The 23,192-nt window shown below is 34.4% G+C and overlaps 1 protein-coding gene and 1 pseudogene across 6 annotated transcripts in view; both read left to right on the top strand.

Moving 5' to 3' along the window:
• ST3GAL6 (ST3 beta-galactoside alpha-2,3-sialyltransferase 6) overlaps positions 1–23,192 on the top strand; it is a 112,029-nt gene that overhangs the window by 53,289 nt on the left and 35,548 nt on the right. For 5 of the 6 annotated variants that reach the window (XM_031959549.1, XM_031959550.1, XM_031959545.1 and 2 more), the window contains 2 exons: positions 7,174–7,268; positions 17,846–17,945. In XM_031959549.1, the coding sequence (XP_031815409.1) occupies positions 17,857–17,945 (89 nt within the window). In that variant the 5' untranslated portion in view covers positions 7,174–7,268; positions 17,846–17,856. The remainder of the gene's footprint in view (positions 1–7,173; positions 7,269–17,845; positions 17,946–23,192) is intronic. The other variant, XM_031959551.1, reaches the window with a different exon arrangement.
• On the top strand, positions 15,836–17,148 carry LOC111719688 (annotated as a pseudogene).

Below are 23,192 nucleotides of genomic sequence, written 5' to 3' on the forward strand. Positions count from 1 at the left end.
ACACAATAGTATCCTATCAGAATCATTTATCACAATGTGTTTAGTCAACCCACAACTAATTTCTTAATAATTATAATTCTCTTAATTTCTAATTCTTTGCCAGCACAAAAAGCACTGCTATAAATATTTTTGTACAGATAGGTCCTTTTCCCTTTACTTTCATGCCTTTTGAGATAAAGATCTCTTGATATTGCTAAACAAAGGATATGCATAGTCTTATAAGTATCCTATTGGGCATAGTTCCAAATTGTTCTCTGGAGTACTTAAGACTAGTTCACAGCTCCAGAAAATATGTATTAATGTCCTTATTTTTTAACATGCCCTCCAGCATTTATTATTTCTTTTTCTGGCATATTAGCTAATCTGATAAGTGTTTAACTGGAGATTTTAAATATGTTCTTTTTGCAGTTTTTTTTAATGGCATACCAGTCCATTGATTTACACCTTTTTTTTTATTGATGATGTATATGTATGTTTAGACATATACATTTGCTGTTCTTTAGTTATGCTTTGGTTGCATTCCACAAATTTTGGTAGGTTATATCATTATTGTCAGAGTTGTTTCAATTGTTTCAATAACAATTTGGAACTATGCCCAATAGGATATAAGACTATGCATATCCTTTGTTGAGCAATATCAAGAGATCTTTATCTCAAAAGGCAAGAAAGTAAAGGGAAAAGTACCTATCTGTACAAAATTAGTTGGTTTCTAATCAATAGCGATTTAGATAATTTTTTCATGTGACTCTCATTGCTTTGATTATGTTTGAAAATTTCCTATTCATAACAATTGAGTAATTTGGCTGAGTTTCCTATATATTTGAAAAATGAGGACTTTGTCACAGAAAGTTGCTATAAAGATCTTTTCCTACTTTCTTATTCTTGTTCTAATTTTGGCTACATTGATGTTGTTTGTGCAAAACCTTTAAAATTTCATGCCATAAAAATTATCCATTTATCCCAGTGACCCTCTCTTATTTTTGTTTAGTCATAAGTTCTCTTATCCATGGATCTGACAGGTAAATTTTGCTATGCTTTCTTAATTTGCTTATGATATCTCTCTTTTTGTATAGAATATGTACCCATTTTATCTTATCTTGATATATATTGTGAGATATTGGTCTATACCTAGTTTCTACTAAATTTCTTTCCAGTTTTCTCAGTTATTTTTGTTACATTGTGAGTTTTTATCACCAAGGCTTAGATTTTGGGGTTTATTAAATGCTAGATTACTATAATCATTTACTACTGTGTATTGTATACTTAGTTTATTCCATGTATCTACCATTCTATTTCTTAGTCAGTACCAGGTTATTTTTTTATTAGTGTTTTCTAATATAGTTTGAAATCTGATATTGCTAGGCCACCATTTTTCTCATTTAAAAAAATTGATTCTCTTGATATCCTTCATTTTTTGTTCTTCCAGATGAATTTTGTATCATTTTTTCTAACGTTGTAAAATAATTCTTTGGTAATTTATGGCACTAAATAAGAGACTTAATTTAGATAGAATTTTTGTTTTTATGTTACTGACTTAAATTACACATGAACACTTAATATTTTTCCAGTTTAGATCTGTATTAGCATGAAAAGTGATTTGTAATTGTATTCATATTGTGCCTGGATTTGTCTTGGCAGGTAGATTCCTGAGTATTTTTTTATTGTTTGCAGTTATTTTAAAGTGAAATTTCTCTTTCTACCTCTTCCTGATGGGTTTTTTCCTAATAGATAGAAATGCTGATGATTTATATAGCTTTATTTTATATTCTGCAACTTTGGCAAATTTTGTTAAGTATTTCAGCTTGCTCTTTGGTTGATTCTGTAGGATTTTCTAAAATATGTACCCTTTGTAATATTCAGAATGATAGTTTTGTTTCCTTATTGCCTATTTTTACTCCTCCAATTTCTTTTTTTTTTTTTTTTTTTTTTGTCTTTTTCTAATACAACCTTCAGTTATAGTGGTGATAAGGTATTTTTGCTTCACACATGATCTTATTGAAAAAGGCTTCTATCCTTATCCCTATTACAGTTAATATACTTGCTTTTGGTTTTAGGTAAATAATACTTTTCCTATGCTTATGTTTTGTCAAAAGCCTCTTTTGTGGCTATCACAATAATCACATGATTTTTGTTCTTTTTGTTATAGATAGTCAATTATGAATATAGTTTTCCTGATATTCAACTGGACCTGCATTCTGAGTCATTGTATGTGATAGATTATTGTAATCTCCTTTCCAGATTTTTTATTTTAATATTTTGCACCAATATTCATTAGGGAAATTGGCCTGTAGTTTTCTTTATCTTTATTCTCTGGCTTAGGTATCATATTTGTGTCATAAAAGGAATTTGGCAAAACTCCTTCTTTACTTATTTTTCCCAAATAGTTTATATAAATTTGGAACTAAATGTTCTTTAAATGTTTGATAGAATTCACCCCTTCTGATCCTGGAGGTTTTTTTCTTAGGGAGCTAAATGAATTGTTCAATTTATTTTCCTAAGAAAAGGTTATAGAAGTATTCTACTTCTATTAATTTTATATTTTTGTAAGTATTCATCCATTTTCCTTAGAATGTCAGTTTTATTTGCATGTAATTGGAAAAAATAACTTAATAACTATTTTAATTTTATCTTTATTTACTTTATAGAAGTAAAAAAGGGATGCCTCAAACTGCATTCAGACACTATCTGTTTTTTCTCTGGGTATGGATACCATTTTTCATCATAAGTCCTTCAGAGTTAGATCATTTTTTTTTCTTTTTCTTTTTCTTTTTTTTTTAGTTCAAATTAACTGATAATTTATTGTTTTTATTTTTCATAAAATAAGCCCATAGCTTAATTAATTTTTAAATTTTCATTTTTATTTATTTCTCCTTTGATTTTCAGGACTCCCTGAAAGTGTTCATTTTAAGTGTTTAACTGGAGATTTTAAATATGTTCTTTTTGCAGTTTTTTTTAATGGCATACCAGTCCATTGATTTACACCTTTTTTTTAATTGATGATGTATATGTATGTTTAGACATATACATTTGCTGTTCTTTAGTTATGCTTTGGTTGCATTCCACAAATTTTGGTAGGTTATATCATTATTGTCATTCTCTTTAATGAAATAATTGATAGTTTCTAAAATTTGTTTGTTTGCTTTTTACCCAGTCATCCTTTTCTTTTGTTGTTTCAAATTAATTAGTTTCCAATAAATTTTTATTCTTCGCTTCCAAGGCCCTTTATTGAATGTAATTTTTGTGGCATTATGATCTTAAAAGCATGCATTTAATATTTCTGCTTTTCTTCATTTGTTTGTGAGATTTTTATACCCTGAAACAAAGCCAGTTTTTGTGAAGATGCCATGTATAGCTAAAAAAAAAAAAAAAAAAAAAAAAAAAAAAAAAAAAAAAAAAAAAAGTACATTCTTTTCTATTCCCTTTCAGTTTTCTCCATAGGTCTGTCATATTTACCTTTAAAAAAAAAAAAAAAGTCTGTTCAATTCCTTGTTTTTTAGGTATTTTATGGTTATATTTATCTAACTCTGAGAGAGGAGAGTTGAAATCCCTCACTAGTATAATTTTACTATTTATTTCCTCCTAAAATTCATTTAACTTTTCCTTTAAAATTATGTTGTTCGGCCCATTTGTGTTTAGTATTGATATTACTTCATTGTCTATGGTAATTTTTAGCATGCTGTGATTTCCCTGTTTATTTCTTTTAATTAGATCTATTTTTGTTTTTGCTCTTTGTCTAAGAGTATGATTGCTATCCCCCCTTTTTTAACTTCGGCTAAAATATAATAGATTCTGATCCAGCCCCTTAGTGTGTGTGTGTGTGTGTGTGTGTGTGTGTGTGTGTTTTTCCTGGTTGAAATGTATTTCTTGTAAACATATTGTTGGATTCTGCAATCCAATTCTGCTTTATGGGTGAATTCATCCCATAAAACATTCACAGTTATAATTGATATGTATTTCCCTTTATTCTGTTTTCTTCTTTCTTCTCTCTCTTTTTACTTTACTTTTTACTTACTCTTTTTCCCTTTTCAGAAATTTTCTTTTGCTACTGACCACTGTCTCCCCTAACCTGCCTTCCTTTTTATTACTCTTCCTTTTTCTACTTTCTTTGCTTCTTTCCTACTTTCTTGTTGAGTAAGATTTCTGTACTTTACTTGAGTATGTATATGTATTATGTAATGTTATATAATATAGATGGTGTATTATATAATGTTTTATAGTGTGTTGCTCTTGAAAGACAATTCTTTTTCTTTAAAGTTAAAATTCCATTCTTTCTACTTAGCATTCTTTATTTACCCAGAATCATATATGGACCATTGACAGAAAATTAGGGACCTTATGCTCAAGAGGAATAGGGAGATAGTTAGAGACACATCACTACCATGCTGTTGAGTTCAAGTTATTTAATCATGTGAAACATGGGTGGCAGCAGAGTCAGTGGCCGAGGAATCTGGGAATTGTGAGGAATTATCTTGGGAAATGCCTTCAATGTTTTCCAAAAAATAGCTTGCAAAGGGAAAGGTAAAGAAAAGCTGTGAGACAGGAGTTATGGGAGGTTTGAGATAGAATGAAAAAAGTTTGGAAGAGTAGCTTGTAGTATGATAATGAATCAGATGGGGAGAAGTAAAAGGAATGTCTTACTCCATTGAGCTCAAGATTTTGTAATATAAATTTGTTGTGAATCCAGTTAGCATGATTTCATGATTTTCTCTAACTACATGTGATTGTAGTACATGTGATGTACATGTGATGTAAAGGCAACGGATGGTGGTGGGAGTAAACTAGAGCTGAAAATTGGCAGAGGAGATTGGTGATGTAATAAGAAGCCAAGAGAATCCAGAAATAGAGTTAAACTAGTTTATGAAAGGGTCAAGATAGGAAAGAGAGGGAGAGGGGAAATAAGAAAAGATTATGATCAGATTGGGGAACTTCAGGGTTCACAAGGACAAAAGTAGAACACTTGTGGGTGATGGCAAAATCAAGGGGATGACTGTTTTTGTTTGTGGCTGAGTTAGGGTGGAGGAATTAGTCATGGGAAATGGATACATGGAAGAACTGGCAAGATGGGCTGGTGGCAGTATTGGTATGGGATGTTGAGATGCCCTAGAATGCTGGCAGACATCAGAGAGGAGAGGGAGATCCTAGCCTGGGCAGAAATAAGTATCTTGGAGATGAGTAGATAACAACCACCAATTATTATGGGGTGGTAAATGTGGATTTAGTGAATTTCAAAGGAAGAAAGGTGATGGAGGGGAGTGCCTGCGAGTGACAGTGGGGAACAAAGGACCTTTAGAGAACTTACTGAGTGTTTCAGACTCTTAAATGATCTCAACAATTTGTTCACATCCTCTAAAAGTACAATTCATACCCCATGTGTATTTTTTTTATGTGTAACTTTTATCTATATGTTCTGGTAAATTCTTCTCAGGGGACCTAGTCACTGCCAGGACACTCTTCCAGGTTTCTTAATATTATGAGAATACCCAGAGAGCAACGGGATTTTTCATCAATTATCACTTGTTTTTACTACATGATTGGCATGTCTTTTTTACCATATATCTCTTATATATTTTTACATCATTTCTTGTGCAGATTAATCATTGACAAAATGCTATAACCTTATTTATGCCTCTGATGAATCTCCATTGGTAGCTTGGAATGACTTTCCCTTTGAATTCTTTGAAGATCATGATATTCTAAAATGTTCAGGTACATAGCAATATTAGGAGAACATGTTAAGGTGGATTTTTGTTTCAGAAAGAAATTCATTGAAAGTATTGTAGTTTCCTAATTGCAATTTATCTCATACTTTTTCTCCTATTCATTTCTGGCCCGAACTTGTTGTCCCGTGGTGATACTGATTCAAGATAATGTAACTAAATGGACCAGTTCACTAGGCTGTCCATATAATTGTATAGTATAGTCCAAACAATAAGCATTCTTTATCTTCTTGAGTCTCTTGTATGGATTTTTATGCTAATCTTTTTGTGTGATTGTGGATCTCATTTGGAAAGTTGTGCAGTATTCTGGGATATGATGTTATTAGTTCATTGTCATCTACAATGAAGCATCTAGAGAGAAACTCTTCCTCCTCTATGACAGTAATAAATAACTTTAGAGCACAAATATTGTCTTGTTTATGCCTTTCTTGATATTAATAAATCATAAATTAGACCTACACTGTTGTATTTATCAGGAAACATGTTATTAGCATATTACTTGAGTGGCACTTTATTGGAGGAAAGTCTTTCAAAGATGCATTTTGCTCTACTAAATCAAACTATTTAGAATCAATAAACACGGTGGAATTTTGTATTCTATGAACTTTTCCATCTGTTGTTTGACTATAGATGTGGTCTGTTATGGGTTGTCATTTTAAACGCTTGCCTCTTCATTGGGATTGCAAGGTGGCATAGGGGATAGAGCATCTGGCTTCACACTAGTTGTGTGACCCTCAGTTTCCTCAACTGCAAAATAATCTGGAGAAGAAAATAGCAAGCCACTATGGTCAGCATCTTTGAAGAAAACCCCAAATGGGTGTGATGACCACGTATTTTAAAATCAGCCGGAGTCAGGAATTCAGGTTAGGGGAAAATCGTCGATCTTTATTCTCAGTGAAGAAAGATGGGAGGTGGGAGAGAATCAGCAATAGCAATGGTGTGCAGCTGAGTCAAGAAGCTAGCTAGACCAGAAGCCACGAGACTAGCAGCTAGCAGAATAGAACCCAGGCCCAATCTCTCCCACCCTCTCTTCCTGTCTCTGCCCCCACCCACCAAAATCGTCATTTCCTATACAACACATCAGGACTTGCACGGAGAGTGGGCAGGGCCATTCTTTATCCAAGCATGTATATTAATAGAGTATAGTCCAATTACTATTTAGCCTCACCTGCTTGGGACCTCAGTGCATCAACTCAAGCCTCAGCCCATTACAAATGGGGTCACACAAGAATTGGACATGATTGAAACAACTGAACAATAAAAAAACCTCTTTGTCATATTTTTATCCAGAATGCCCTTAACACAAGTATAGATTATTCTAACAAAAATTTTATAGAGGTGAGAAATTATAGAAATATCAATTGGTAGATAGTAATATAATATCCTCTGAGTTGCCTTTTCAAGCAGTAATAATTTTTTTCATTTTTTAACAATTTATATCTTCTCTTCTTTTCAGATATCTTAAGGATCCATCTTTCAACACTGTAAAAAGAAGATTCTCCTTGAAAGCTGGACTAGATAAAATACATGCAGAGGAGGCTCATGCAGGAGGTAATACAATAAACCATAAAGTTGTCCTTAGTTGTTTTATTTTTTTCCTGTCTTAAATCTGCTTTTCACAAACCCTTGCTTTTGACTTGCTGATCTAGTATTATCTAGTCTTATCTCCCAAATATGTCTTTCTTCCTTTGATTTTTCACTTTCAGGATACAAAGTGAGGAGACACAGAAAAATCATTTTAAAAAGCCAAAACTGGATTAGTCAATATTCAGAGTGGAAATTAATGATAGAAAATCCCTCCCAATTCTACAATCTCAAGATTCTGTGTCTAGTAGATTAAATTCATTCATTTAGACGTTGGATTGTATGAATTCAAAGCTGTAGGCCCTTAGTAATTCATCATTATAATAATTACATCCATTTCCTTCAATAAAAATGATGGATGTTTTAGTATTGCCATGCACTTTAAATAGTCCTAGTCTTTGTGTGCAATTCAATATAGAGCCATGACTTAGAGGATCAGGACTTTTTTTTTTTTTTTTTTTTTTTTTCATTCTTTTCAAGGTAAGGGAGGGAGTAAGCTGTGATACCAAGCATATGGTGTGGCCAAGTAGATAGTCATGTATTTGGAAGTACATGTATCACAAATCCAATTTTAAATGGCCATCCTACAGATAATTTTAAATTTATCAACATATCTGACAGTAAAAGCCCTAGCAGTGTAGCAAAAATGGTTCTGGATTTATAGTCAAAAGACCTAGAATTTCATAGCAGCATCTTAGTATCAGTGTGATCTTGGGCAAATGTTTTATTTATCTGGGATTCACTGTCCCCACCTATAAAATTAAGAGATAATACTTGAAGAGAAATATTCCTTCCAGCTCTAACTACTGTGAAACTAATTTTCAGATTCAAAAAATCATGTGTTGTGTTACAAAATGCCCTTACAACTTTAATCTCCGATTATTCTCAATCTTCTTCTCCTATCCCTAGTGCCACAGGTTATACACACTATTCTTAACTTGAGCTTCTTTCCATGTATCTTTATATCATTTTTGTGTAATAAATCAGTAGCTAATTCAGTAATGATGCTAATTACACTGATGGGAGGAGGGCCCAAGAGAAGGTTCTCAAGTACTTTCTAAAAAGAGTTCCCTGAAAAATAAAAAGCTATTATTATTTTTTTTTTAAAGAGTTCCCTTTATGTCTCTTAAAAAAGCCTCTGAGTTAGGTAATGATACAATCACTTTACAAATCAATGGCTACATCCCCTTTGATCCAGCAATTTCTCTAAAGGCCTTGTATCCCAAAAAGATCATAAAAAAGAGAAAAGGACCCATGTGGGCAAAAATGTTTGTGTCAGGGAACTGGAAACTGATGGATGCCCATCAGTTAGGGAATGGCTGAATAAATTATGGCATATGAATGTTATGGAATATTATTGTTGTATAAGAAACGATCAGCAGGATGCTTTCAGAAAGGTTTAGAGAGACTTAAATGAACTATAATAAATGAACTTCACTAAGTAAAGTGAAAAGAACCAGGAGATCATTGTGCACAGCAACAAGAAGATTATATGGTGATCAATTCTGAGGATGATTGAGGCCAGTTCCAAGGGTCTTGTGATGGAGAGAGCCATCTTCATCCAAAGAGAGGACTGTGGGAACTGAGTGGGGATCATAACATAGTATTTTTACTCTTTCTGTTGTTATTTGCTTGCATCTTGTTTTCGTCCTCATTTTTCCCCTTTTTGATCTGATTTTTCTTGTGCAACGTAATTGTGGAAATATATGTTAAACATGTGCAATTCTTCTCTACATATTAGATTACTTGCTGCCTGGAGGAGAAGGTGAAAGGAAGGGGGGAAAATTTGGAACACAAAATTTTACAAGGGTAAATGTTGAAAATTATCCATGCATTTGAAAATAAAAAGTTTAATAAACAGCAACAACAATGTTCAGACTTCTAGAGTGGATATTTTTTGCAGTGTTGTAGAAATAACTTTATTTCTTCAACTCCAAATGCTATACCAGAGATAAACTTAAGAGAATTTGGAATCTCACTGATGTGGATGGGTATTTTTCTCTTAGGTCACAGATCTATACTTTATCAAAGTGAGGCAGCTACATGGTACAGAGGATTGAACTTTGGACCTGGAATGAGGAAGCCCTCATCTCGGACTGTGTGATCTTGGACAAGGGGCTTAACCTGTGTCTGCCTCAGTTTCCTGAACTGTAAAATGGGGATAATAATAGCACCTAAGTTAACGGGACTGCTGTGCAAAATAAAAGTCTGTTAATACGTGTAAAGTGTCTGGCCAATAATAGATCCCGAATAAGTCATCATTATCATCAGTATTATTTCCTCTTATCTCATATTGTTTTTCTCCTTGCCCTACATGGCAGGTCTTCTCAATATCCTAGGATCCAGCTTCTTAACCTGTGGTGCACAACTCCATATGAAGTCTTGTACCTGAATGTGGGGAGTCATGGAATTATGATTTAATCAGTAAACATTTGATTTGTATACCTATTTTATGTACATATACCTAAGGTCACATAAAAATTTCTCGGGGGGGGGGGGGGGGGGGAAAAAGTTTAAGAAGTTTTTTCCCAGAGGACATTCTTCTGGGTCTTTTTTTTTTTTTTTTTTTTTTTTTTTTCTTAACTGTAATACAGCTGACTTCTTTAGAAATATCAGACATCATTAAGTAACAATGCCAGCTCTCTACTCAAGAGTCCACTTGCTTATCTGATGCATGTTAATTTTTGTTGTAATTTCATTAGCATAGGTACATCTTTATGTGGAAACTTCTGCCAAGATAGACTAAAAGTCACAGAAGATTTGATAATCTAAAGAAGTTGCTCAGCACAAGAAATTGAGACTTGCCTAGGTTCACATTGCCAATTTGTGTGTCAGAGGCACTTTTTATGTCTAGCGGTTTCTACCTTTGATCCTGGTTTTTTCTCCACTCTGAGTTATTATCTTTATATAAGCAACATGTAAGCATCTACCTCCAAAGGTCCTATTGATTTCACCGTTTATATTTGTCTTTGGTCTGTATCATGTGATGTTTTGGCAGTATCTTGCTATCCTAATTATGTTGTGTTTGGCAGCTGTGAGAATTAATTTGAATTCTCTGAGCAAACACAATCAGATGGTTGGCAAGGCAGTTTGTTGGTTGATAAGTGTAGGAAAGTCGATTTAAATTTAAAAACTTGGTGCTTGTTATTATTAAAACTTTTTCTTATCAAGGAAAAATGCAAGATAGGTCAGAGAGGGTAATTTCTAACTGTATGTACTATTGATTTGTTAATTCTTGAATATGTTCTGCATCTTTTAATAAATGGTTGTTGATTTATTATCAGTAAATCCTTTATTATATTAATCATTCACCTTTTTAAAGGATGTCATATACTGGTTTGCTGGTGAATGTTTAGCAACCACCTCAAAAAAAAAACATACATATATAATGTCACAAATTTCATAAATATTACTGAATAACACAAAATGGACAAGTAATAATATATGTGTATATATATGTGTGTGTGTGTATAAAACTTTATTATAAATTCCTTAAAGACTATTATTGATCCTCACATAATATTTTGTTGATTTTTATTTTTTTAGTCAATCTTCTGTATTTATAGCCATATCATAGTTGCAGTTCAACCTTTAACAAATGGAATTGAATCCTAGTTGACTAACTGTTCCCCCCAATTTATTACCATTAAATCTTAGAAGAGATCTATCATTAAAGTACTTTTTACCTTAGTACAGTTTACATTCATTAAACTAAAAACCTCTTTTAGCCTTATCACTGCTGATTGTAGTAGTACTAAAGTACTAAAGAATTTTTTTTAGTTTTTTGTGTAGTTGTTGTAGGGCTTGGAATATTGATTCTATATTCTTTTCTACAACATTTTAAAAATTGTGCATATTGATAATTTTAAAATTTCACTGAAATGATGCAAATGTATGGCACCAGCCATACATGGTAAAATTAGTTCTTCACAAGGCTAAAATAGGTAGTTCTAATAAATCAAAATAATTTTAAATGATGTAATCATTTCTATATCATACAAGACTTAAGTCCAATTTTTTTTTTTCCTGAGACAATTGGGGTTTAGGGTCACACAGCTAGGAAGTGTTAAGTGTCTGAAGTCAAATTTGAATTCTGGTCTTACTGACTTTAGTGCTGGTGCTCTATCCCTGTGCCACCTAGCTGCCCCATAAGTCCATGTTTTTGATTCTATTTTCTAGTAACATTTTTAGGAAGAACATTGAATTTTTTATTTTTATTTAGTGAGGCATCTTTAAATTTATTTGATTTAATCAGATCTTGAGTGTGAGAGTCATGTTTTCTATAACCAATCTTTAAATTTTCCAAAACGCTCATAGATCATTTATTTGATTTTTATGCTTTCTAAATGTTAAGCCGACTTTTTTTTTTTTTTTTTTTAACACTGTAATACAATTAACTTCTTTAGGAATGTCAGTCTTTAAAGCAAGGTGTTATAGGAACTTAATATTAACTAATCTCTTTGCCAAACCAGAATAAGAAGAATGAGAAAAATGCATATAGAATATATACATAGTATATAGCAGTAGAAGATTATAAAATACATACCACCATCTTGATCCTACTACTCAACCAATATTAATAATTATAATTTCAAGCTTTTTTTAGTTGTAGTTTCTCACTTGGTTTATTTTTTTAATCAGATTTTCAAAATATAAAATATTTTGTCCAGAAATATTTTATACAGTTATTAGCTTTATGTCAGATACTGAATTGTCATAATTGATCAATTGAATTATTGATAATTGAATCAATGATTTAAAAGTGATTTAAAGAAATTTTTCTAACAATTTTGTGGTTGCTCTAGAGTTTATTCCCCAATAATATGTATTAGCATAATCAGAACAAAATTCAATTGTTTTCTTTCAAATGTTTACTATTTAAGCCATAGTTATTTAATGTACAGAATAATGTGTTGATGAAAGTACATTTTGCTGGGCTTGATTAACATCAGTGCTTTTATAACAGCAAATAACATTATAGGTATGGCAGCCAATTGAGCTTTGCACCAGATTCCTAAAAATTTAGCCATGTGTTGTCATGAATCAGTAGAGGTTGACTCCAGTACATTGTCATTTTTTCCTGAATTACCAAGCAATATTTTAGCACTAAATTAGAAATTGCTTTAGATATTTGGGAATATATAAGTCAATATAGATAAATACCACAATGTTCCATTTTGTTTTCCTAAATTGATGTACTTGGGGGGTCTGTGTATTTGCCTGACAAATTATATTTTCAAATTTTAATGTTATAGAACCGACTATTTTAATTGACCTACTTACATAGACTGGAATAAATTATTTTTAAAATAGGAGTAATCCTCAGTTTTGTAACTCAGGAACATTGTTTTTTTCACTCTTAATTAAATCTTAAATCTTTCAAGGGCCAGAGTGAAAGTAATAATAATAACAATATAATATTTTTTAGTACAAGAAGCAGTAATGTGTAATTAAGGGGTAGGCAAATTTATGCCACCAATCTAGATATAATGGCATTTATGTAATACATAAATATAAAAGGCATTCATAATTTGGGGCTCTGATTTGTCAACCTCTGGTGTAATAGGTAGAAAGCCAGAGTAGGAATTAGGAAGGCCTGGATTCAAATCCTAACTCTGGGACATTAAGAAGCACCCATTTTGTAGCTTTCAGCTACTTTGTCCACTGATATTTAGAATTTATACTTATTTGACTCAACAGTTCCTTAGAATTATTATTTGTTTTCCAATTTTCAATTTTTCCATTAATGACCTGTTATTGAATAAAATTTTCATTGCATTATGATCAGTAAAGGATGTCTTTCATAGTTTTACTTTTCTGCATTTGTAAAATTTGTACATGTGTTTGCTACAAGGTTTTGTTTTCTTTTTATATATTTGAAGAGAAAGCTGAAAGGGAGTGAAAAGAATTCATATTAATTTACAAAAAAAGTAAAGGCTCAAAAAATTATATTCAAAACAGTATAAAATTGTTCCACTTGCAGTTGACAGAGTGAAAACTGCCTATCTAGGGAATCTGACCACAAACACTTTTATGCCCTGGACTTGTGAGGAGGTCCCTGCCCCCCACTGTAGCTATAAGATCTAGTGTGCTAAAGCAAGAGTCCTGCTTTGCTGGGGCTATGCTGGCCTACCCCATCTTCCCTATTCCCAAAATAACTTTCTATGGTTGGGCTCTTATTTTTCTGCTCTCTCTCTCTCTCTCTTTTTTTTTTTTTGGTAGAAGATTGTTGAGATAATCTCCCCTAGGACTGGTTTATGATATCAGTTCTCCCTTCTGGTCCAAAAGCTGAATCCAAGAACTTCATTTACCCTTCTGTTTTGTGGTGTTTACAGTGAGTAGCATCCCAGCCCCACTGCTTCTGCCCTCATGTGCTGGTTCCTTCTCATGCAGGGCCATATCTCTGAAGCACAGCTGGGCCTGTCATCAATTATCAGCGAAGGTTCCCTCAGTCTTCCCCACCTCAGACTCCTGACTCCCCATACTGAGAGGTGGAAATTCCTGTGGCTGTGGCTGCGACTTAGGCTACCTTCTAGCCCAGCTAAACTCTGGGCTGGTGGCTTACTGTTTCAGTGGAACTAACCCAGAATTGTTTACACTTCATCAGGGCCAAACTTCAGTCTTGGTATCATTCTTCACATCTTATCTGGTTGTTCCAGGAGGACCACTTTCTGCCACAACTCTTGTTTAGTTTTACTGCTCTGTGTTCTCAAAGAATTATTTGGTCTTGTTTGTGAGGGAAATTTGGAGAGCATGGAATTTTCTGACCTCTCTGCCAACTTCCTAAATGAATGGGTATTGTAAGATAGGTATATCCAGATAGTTTAAGAGATTCTCAAGCCTCATCAGACGTCTCCAAGGCCGTTGTCGTAGTTGGCAACAGAATACACTGAAACTGGAACATCAGTTACAGTATTTGGGAAGAATATTTTATATTACTTATATTTATATTATATTTATGTTTAGTTTTGTTATAATATTTCTAAGTCTTCTTACTCTATTTTTATATATCCCTTTATAAAAATTTAAGGAAGTCAATGGATGATTTATAAAAAGGGACTTGGCAACCACTATGCTAGAAGTCAGAACCCAAGAATTCTATCTTCAACCTTTAGGGGAAAAATAACTCACCAAAGCAATTTTATTTCATAAAAAACATTTTTTCCTTGGATTTGTTTATTTGTTGAGTATTTTAGGGAAGGAAATTGAGTATTTTATTTTATTTTATTTTTTATTTATTTATTTATTTTATTAAATAACTTTTTATTGACAGAACCTATGCCAGGGTAATTTTTTACAACATTATCCCTTGCTCTCACTTCTGTTCCGATTTTTCCCCTCCCTCCCTCCGCCCTCTCCCCAAAGATGGCAAGCAGTCCTATACATATTAAATAGATTACAGTAGATCTTGGATACAATATGTGTGCAGAACCGAACAGTTTTCTTGTTGCTCAGGGCGAATTGGATTTAGAAGGTATAAATAACCTGGGAAGAAGAACAAAAATGCAAGCAGTTTACATTCATTTCCTAGTGTTCTTTCTTTTGGGTGTAGCTGTTAGATCTTGTCTTTGAAGAAATCCACTACATCCTCATACAGTATCGCTGTTGAGTTATATAATGATTTCCTGGTTCTGCTCATTTCGCTCAGCATCAGTTCATGTAAGTCTCGCCAATCCTCTCTGTATTCGTCCTGCTGGTCAGGAAATTGAGTATTTTAAATAAACAAAGCTAGGATCTTCAAATATATATACTTTTGATTCAGAATGATATGAGATTCATAAGAATAGTCATATATTTGGGGAAAAGTTCTATATCATTAACTTTGCAATACAATATTTTTATGTTTTTCCAGTTTAAAAGATACATACAGAAGTAATAACTTTCTTTTTCATTTCTCGATTAGAAGCAATTATTTTATTTCCCAAACCTGAATATTCTATGTAGGAGGTGCTATAAGCAGAAATAAATGGAATTCAAATAGGGTTTGCCTGTCTTGATCATCTATACTGGAGCAACTTTCAGCAAAGACTATTTCGAGGCATATTATTATACTTATAGGTTCTGAGTAATGCTAGGAAATAATCAATTTATCTTCCCAGAAGAAAAGATCCTTTTTGCAAGGTCTAGTGGTCCCTCATCCAACTCAAAGATCTGACAAGTCCAAGAGGGTCTGTGTAGAGGCTGTTCTTTGTGCTGGGCAATATCTCTGTGGATGAGGATGCAATTTGGAGACAGAACCTGGAGGAGAGAACAAGGACCTTGTCATAAGTAAAGTTGATCCTGCAGACAGTTTCCCACATCACATTATCTCATTAGAAGAGATTTTTAATTTAGCCACATCAGTCCTAAGGCCCTGGAAGGTCTGAGAATACCTGTAAGGATGATTTTTATCCAGCAGCAGCAGAGACTGCCAGAAGAAGAGGACAAAGAAGCTGATCCAGGAAAAGCTGAGACAAGTTATCACCCTTCTAGAACCCTATGGGACAGGAGGAAGTTGCTGATGACAGCCTCCTCAGCCCAACACATGACTTTTATGACTCTTCAGCTGCATGAAGACATTGACTACACAAGAGGAGCTTCTGCAGGTTCAGATCCCCCTGCTCCTGCACATGGTTCAGCTGCAAGGCTATTCCAAAATGATGCTGGGTAACAGCTGCACACACCTGACCTTCAGGTTTATGGCCCTGGGGAGAGGGGCTTCCTTCACAGGCTTCTCAGACTACTCATGCAAGACTACCTCTTGAAGGAGATTGCTTTTTACAATAAGATATTTGAAGTGCCTGTCTTCACACCCAGTCACTAATAACATTGCCCAGAGAAGGCAAGTATCCACCAACTTCATGTGCCAATTCCAAGTCCAGCTCCCTTCCACCAACATCATGGAAGCTGGTGAAGGCTCCCGAACATGGGCATGTGGCCGGCCCTCTGACTGCCTACTGCCTCTCTGCACATGTGCTTTGGACATTGAGAGTGCAGACAGTGTCATTGCATTTAGCACTTGGACCTTTGAGCATCTGCCCCAGAAATCCTCACCTGCCCTACACTGCCCACAGAGGCTCTGGGAGGTCCTGCTGCAGCAGGGCTGTTGCTAAGCGCATTGCCTGAGAGGAAGTAGCTGAGAGCCACCTTCCTGGAGCAGCTATGCTACAGTTGCCGTGTGAACATGAAAGATGCCCTTCCTGGATCCCTTTCCTCCCTACATTCTGATGGAGTCCCAGGGCTGGAGGCAGAGGGTCTGGTCAAGCATGAGATCCAAGAATACTTGTTTGAGGATAGTGAAGAGGAAGGCAAAGATAAGATCTGCCAGGAAGGAGAACCGAATGGATGTTGTCAGCCCCTTTTTCTCCTCAGGTCTGTTCAGAAGGGGCTTGTGGCCCGGAATCCACTGTGGAACCCTAGGTACATTGTCGAGCAGAGGCCTACCCCTGCAACTGTGTTTATCCTCAGGATTTCACACCTCAGTTTTCCTGATTTGGGATAAATTTCCTGTTGTCTGCCTCCACCTTCCCACAGGGAGGCCACGTGCACACAAGGGCCTCCTCTACCATAGGTCACCCTTTGCTTCTTACAGAAGCTGTTTCCCAGACCTATTTCTCAGCTCAGCTGTTGAGGGTTGGTCTGGTTCCTCAGAAGCTTTGGGACAGAAACCACTGCCATGTGCCCTGAAATATGTGAAATATGCCTATCATCACCTTTAGCTATATTTCTGCTGGTTAGGATGGTGGGATCTGAGGTAAGAGTGAATGAGATAATCTAGGAGAGATGAGGCTACACTACTCCATGTAATTGTCCATCTATAAATAAATTGTTTTTTATATTTATTTTTTAGTTTGTTTTTAATACATATTGTTTTATAAATTATATTGGGAGAGAAAAATCAGAGCAAACAGGAAAAACTATGGGAGAAAGAAAAAAAAACAGAAAAAAGAAGTGAATAAATTATTTTTAATTAGGAAGAAAGAAATTCTTTTTACAGTAGAAGACATCTCCCATATTGAGAAAAAGAGGCTTTTTTAAAATACTTTTTGGAGAAAAAGAATAATTTTGGGATATAAATCACAAACTCATCAAACGTTAGATCTGGAAGAAAATTTAAAATGCATCTAAAACCATACTTCACTTTACAGATGAGAAAGCTGAAGTCTAGAGAGGGTCATACAGTTAATCCTAGCTGGGTCATGATTCGAACATTCTGTGTTCTCTGTTAGTCTAGAACTCTGTATTTTTAAGTTAATTACTACAAATACATCATTCCATGAAAAGTGTTTTTCTCCAAATATAGAAAACAAGGAGAGAATGTCTCTATGATTATATGCTTTGCTATCCCATGATGAAAAATCTACATTTGCTCTTTCCCTGACATTTCTGAAGTATACATATCTCTTCATTGCTACTTCTTCCTGAATTTTCTCCATAGATGTCCCTCAATAACCAGGTTGGATTCACTGGATGCCTGTGTTTGTGTAATAACCATGATTCTTTTTTTCTTTCCTCTCAGGCCACTAAGCCATACCCAACATATAATTCCATGTGTTGTATTTCAGGTGTGCTAGCAATGAGAGGATACCTGGTGTTCATAATTCTGAGTTGTGTATTTCTGTATTATGTTCTTCATTGCATTTTGTGGAGAGAGAGCACCAGTTGGTAAGTTTTATTTTCTGTTGAAAGAAAACATTCTGATTTGTTGATTTATTGTAAATATATATTGAAATTAGGTTTTCATCCAGAAAAATGTCACCAGGGACTTCCTGAATCTCTCCTCATGACTATGGATATATTGATTGTAATAAAAACACTCCAGTTCTGTGAAATAGGTTCACTGACAATATTACATTTACTTAATAGAATCCTCTACCTTTTTTCTTTAATTTAAAAAAAAAAAAGCAAAAAGCAGTGTGGTATAGAAGAGAGACAGCAAGTAATATGATGGAGAAAGCATGAAATTTAGAATTAAGAGACCAAGTTAAACTTCTTAGAACTTCTGATGTAGCTGTAAGAAGGGTAAATCGCTTAATCTCAACTTCTTTCTTTTTGAAATGGGTTTAAGAATAATTGCAATACCCACCACACAGAATTGTAATGATTCCTAAAAAATGAAAATGCTTTGTAAAAATTTATCAAAATATATTATTATTTTTTTTTTTTTGCAGAAGGGAATACAGCCTCAGCTTTTGATGATACAGATTATTGTTGTTGACTTGATTTTTCAGTCATGTCCAACTTTTCATGACCTTATTTGGGTTTTTTGGGCAAAGATGCTGGGAAGTTTACCATTTTCTTCTCCAGCTCATTTTACAGGTAAAGAAGCTGAGGCATACTGGATTAAGTGATTTGTCCAGAGTCACACACTTAGTGTCTGAGGCCAGATTTGAATTCACAAATATAAGTGTTTCTGATTCAAGGTCTGGCATGCTATCCACTCCACCAGCTAGCTGCCTTTGGCACATGTTATAATTTGCTGCTTTTGCTCCAGGCTTACTCGAACTAATAGAATGGTGGCTTCCTTAACTTTGTGGTGTTAGTGAGAGTCAATAACTAAACTTAAGTTTTATTTTCAAATGATATTTTTATTCCTAAAATCTGAATTAAATGTTGACAACTTTATGGGTTTTTTTATTATAGCTTTTTATTTATAAGTTATATGCATGGGTAATTTTACAGCATTGACAATTGCCAAATCTTTTGTTCTAATTTTTCCCCTCCTTCCCCCCATTCCCTCCCCACCATGTCAGGTTGACCAATACATGTTAAGTATGTTAAAGCATATATTGACAACTTTATGTTGAAGAAACTGAATGAGGATACATGGTCAAATGAAAAATTAATGTCCAAATTACCTTTTTCTCTATCTCAAAAATCCTTTTTGGAAACCCATGATGTTCAGGCTGAAGAAACTGCAATATTTGTGTAATGCAAAATCTTCAGATATTTGGTAAATATTGTTTTTCCATTTTATTCAAAATTATTTTTTGACATGATGAGTCTTCTTTGAAACCTCATGTAACAAAATCTTTGAATATTTATGTACACTTTTGATAGAATGAACATTTCCCCAGAGATAATTTTTTTCTTACCAGCATTAATTGGGCCAGTATTTTTTTCCCCATCCCTGTGTCCAAAAATCTACAATTAAAAATAACTTTGAAGGCAGCTAGGTGGTGCAGTGGATAGAGCACCAGCCTTGAAATCGGGACTCCCTGATTTCAAATCTAGCCTCAGACACTTAACACTTCCCAGCTGTGTGACCCTGGGCAAGTCACTTAACCCCAATTGCCTCAGCAAAAAAAAAGAAAAAGAAAAAAAAATAATAACTTTGAGTGACCTTTAAAATAAGAGTATGTGACCTTGACTTAAATTGAAATAAATTAAATGTTAGTTTCCTTTTGCATGAAAAAATAAAAAAGCCATAATGTAATCTCTTTGATTCAGTGCCAAGTCCTAATTAAGGATTTCCTTAAAAGAACTATGTTCTTCCTTTGCTTGTATTTGAAAGCTAAATGATACATTTAAGCTGTGCTTCTGCATTTAATTCTTTACTTCTTTATATGCCAACAACTATAATAGCTTCTTTGGTTAAAAAAAAAAATGTACTTAGTAAAATATTAAGAATGTTTCCAGAAAGAAGGATCCAGTGTGGGATCTCTTCTGAGATGTGGCAGATAAAACAGAACTGGGGTACAGGTAGAGAAGGAAATTGATTGATTTTCATCATTGATATTTATCTTAACTATTCCAGATGTGTTCTGATAAATGTTAACAACTAGCTCTCTGTTTAAAAATATACCAATATACCTAGGACACTCTTTTAAGTTTTATTTGCATTATTAACATTTTATTCATCATTTAACTAACAAAGCAGTACATCAAGCCCCAATTTGTAACATTTGCTGATTTTTGAAGTATAAATTCTCATACTGAAAATTTAATAGCTTTCACCAGCTAATTGAAAATGGCACTAGAACACTACTCAAAATACCTCTACTTTGTATTTCTAAGTTGTATTAGTGTTTTCCATTCCAACCCTCTTTCCCCATGCAGATTTTTTCTTCTTCCCCTCCTGACACTTCATTTTCACTCTACCATACTGTTTTAGATTAGGCATGTCAAAACCAATTCCAATGTCAAGCTTCTAGAGTTATTTGGAGCAGGGATCTTACAAAGCTAGAATGAGGTTCAGGATAGATCTTAATAGTAGCTCTGAGTTACAAGACTAAAACAAAACCAGATTCAAGCATACTGGTCCCTCAGTGTTTGATCCTGTCACTCCTTCAAAACGATCTCGTACTAAAGGAATTGCAGCAGAATCTGACAGTTGAGAGTTTAGTGGTCATTCAAAGCAACCCATTCCCAAGCAAGAACCAATTCTACATCAAACTCAACAAAGTAGTCATGTGGCTTTTTTTAAAAGCACCATCAATAGGAGCCTACCACCAACAAAAGGTTGACTTTTTGTCAGCTCTAATTATTAGAATGATTTTTTCCCCCTTTGTTGAATTAAATTGTTGAATTAAGCACAGCTTAAATCTGCCTTTCTTCAACCTTCATTGTGTTCATTGTTTTGTGCATTCTTTTTACCCTTACCTTATTTGTTAAGTTATTGTTATATCTGGCTCTTTGTGACCCCATTTAAAAAAAAAAAAAAGCTTTTAGTTTTCAAAACATATGCATAGTTTCAACACCCACCCTTACAAAACCTTGTGTTCCAATTTGTTTTTCTTCCTCCTTTTGAGCCCGCACTCCCTTCCCTACACAGTTAAGTGCTGCAATATATGTTAAACGTGCAGTTCTTCCATACTTATTTCCACATTTATCATGCTGCACAGGAAAGATCAAAAAAGAAAAAAATGAGAAAGAAAACAAAATGCAAGCAAACAACAAAAAGTGGAAATACTATGTTGTGATCGACACTCAGTTCCCACAGTCATCTCTCTGGGTGTTGACAGCTTTCTCCATCACAACTTCATTGGAACTGGACTGAATCATCTCATTGTTGGAAAGAGCCATATTTAGAATTGATCATTGCATAATATTGCTATTGCCATGTACAATGTTCTTTTGGTTCCACTCACTTCACTTATAATAAGTTCATGTAAGTCTCTCTAGACCTCTCTGAAATCATCCTCCTGATCATTTCTTATAGAACAATAATATGCCATAACATTCATATACTATAACTTGTTCAGACATTCTCCAATTGAAGGGCATCCACTCAGTTTCCAGTTTCTTAGCACTACAAAAGGGCTGCCATAAACATTTTTGCACATACGGGTCTCTTTCTCTCCTTTATGATCTCTTTGGGATACAAGCCCAGTAGAAACACTGCTGGATCAAAGGGTGTGCAGCACAGTTTGATAGTTCTTTGAGGAATTCAAAAATGCTCTTCAGAGTGAGTGGATCTGTATACAACATCCCCTCCAACATTCATCATTATCTTTTCCTGTCATCTTAGCCAATCTGAGAGGTGTGTGTGTGACCCCATTTTTTATGACGTTTCTTGGCAAAGATACTGAAGTGGTTTGCTATTTCCTTCTTTAACTAGGGCCTCCATTTTACTGTTGAGGAAACTGAGTCAAAAAAGAGCTTTAATAATTTGTCCAGATCGCATAGATAATAAGTATCCAATCCTGGATTAGCGTTCAGGTCCTTCAGATTCCAGGTATATCACTTTATCTACTATACTACCTAGTACCCACCTCCCACTCTCCTCTTTTTTTTTTTTTTTTCTCAAGTTTAAAACCCCATTATTAAACCTTTCTTATTGTTGATCAGTCATATCTGATGCTTCATGACCTCATTGTTAGAAATATACTACAAAGATAAAAAGGACTCTGGAGTGAATGAAGTATGTTGGTTGGTTTATGGTACTTGTAAGAAATGATGATACACCCCAGGAAGGTCCCTAGACATTTCTGCACTTAAAGATGCAGGAATAAGCCTTTTATTTCCTATCATAAAGTTAACCAACTTCTTGGTCCTTCCATTGTGTGTTCCTCCTTAACATATTCCTCCCTCTTCATCATATAACCCATGTTCAAAATGGCAGAAAACTTCTCTGTGGAGAAATAAATATTAATTAATATATTAAGTATGCACACTCAATGTTTGCAGTTACCGTTCACCTACTTCTTGTTTTGGGGTGATTTTTATCAGTTTTATCAATTCATTGGCTCACTAGCAGGTGATCTCAATAGCCTTCCCTCTCTTAAATCCAATTCACTTGAATGCCGTGATTTCACCTCCCTGATATCATGGTCTCTTGGAGAAGGAAGGACAAACAACAACCTCTGTGTTGTACAGCTAATTCAGTTAGCTGATAGTGATCCTCCTCTAAGTCTTTGTCCCTTTGTGGAAGTACAGCTCTGTAGGTTGCTCATATTATGGGCCATATTTTCCTGGGGGGATTTCTTGGCAGTGACACAGGAATAGTTTGCCATTTCCTTTTTCAGTGGGATCAGCAAGCAGATATTAAATTATTTGCTCAAGATCACATATCAAGCAAGTGTCTGAGGCAGGATCTGAGCTCAAAGCTTTTTGGTTCCTGGCCTGTCACCTAGCACTGCCTTTCGGATCTTAAGCTTTAGTATATCTATTGAAGAATCTAAAGTATTATATTGGTTTCTCAAAGATGTTTGCATTATGTCCAACCAGATTTCAAAATATCTTAGGGTCGACATTTCTAGTACAATGGGCATGAAGCTGTGGTTGGACCCACAAATCTCTGAACATTGACCAAAATAAACTCCAGGGCGAGTGGAGGTTAAAGTGGCTTGGTTCAATTGTCCAGGGATAGCATCTGCTTTTGGCCCTAAAGAAGGTACTGCTCATGTGTGGAGTACATCCTCTGATGAGATTAACATTCGAATTGGAAGTTCTATAGGAAGAACTACTCGA

Source organism: Sarcophilus harrisii, chromosome 3 (genome assembly GCF_902635505.1).
Source record: "Sarcophilus harrisii chromosome 3, mSarHar1.11, whole genome shotgun sequence".
Classification (NCBI taxonomy): Eukaryota; Metazoa; Chordata; class Mammalia; order Dasyuromorphia; family Dasyuridae; genus Sarcophilus; species Sarcophilus harrisii.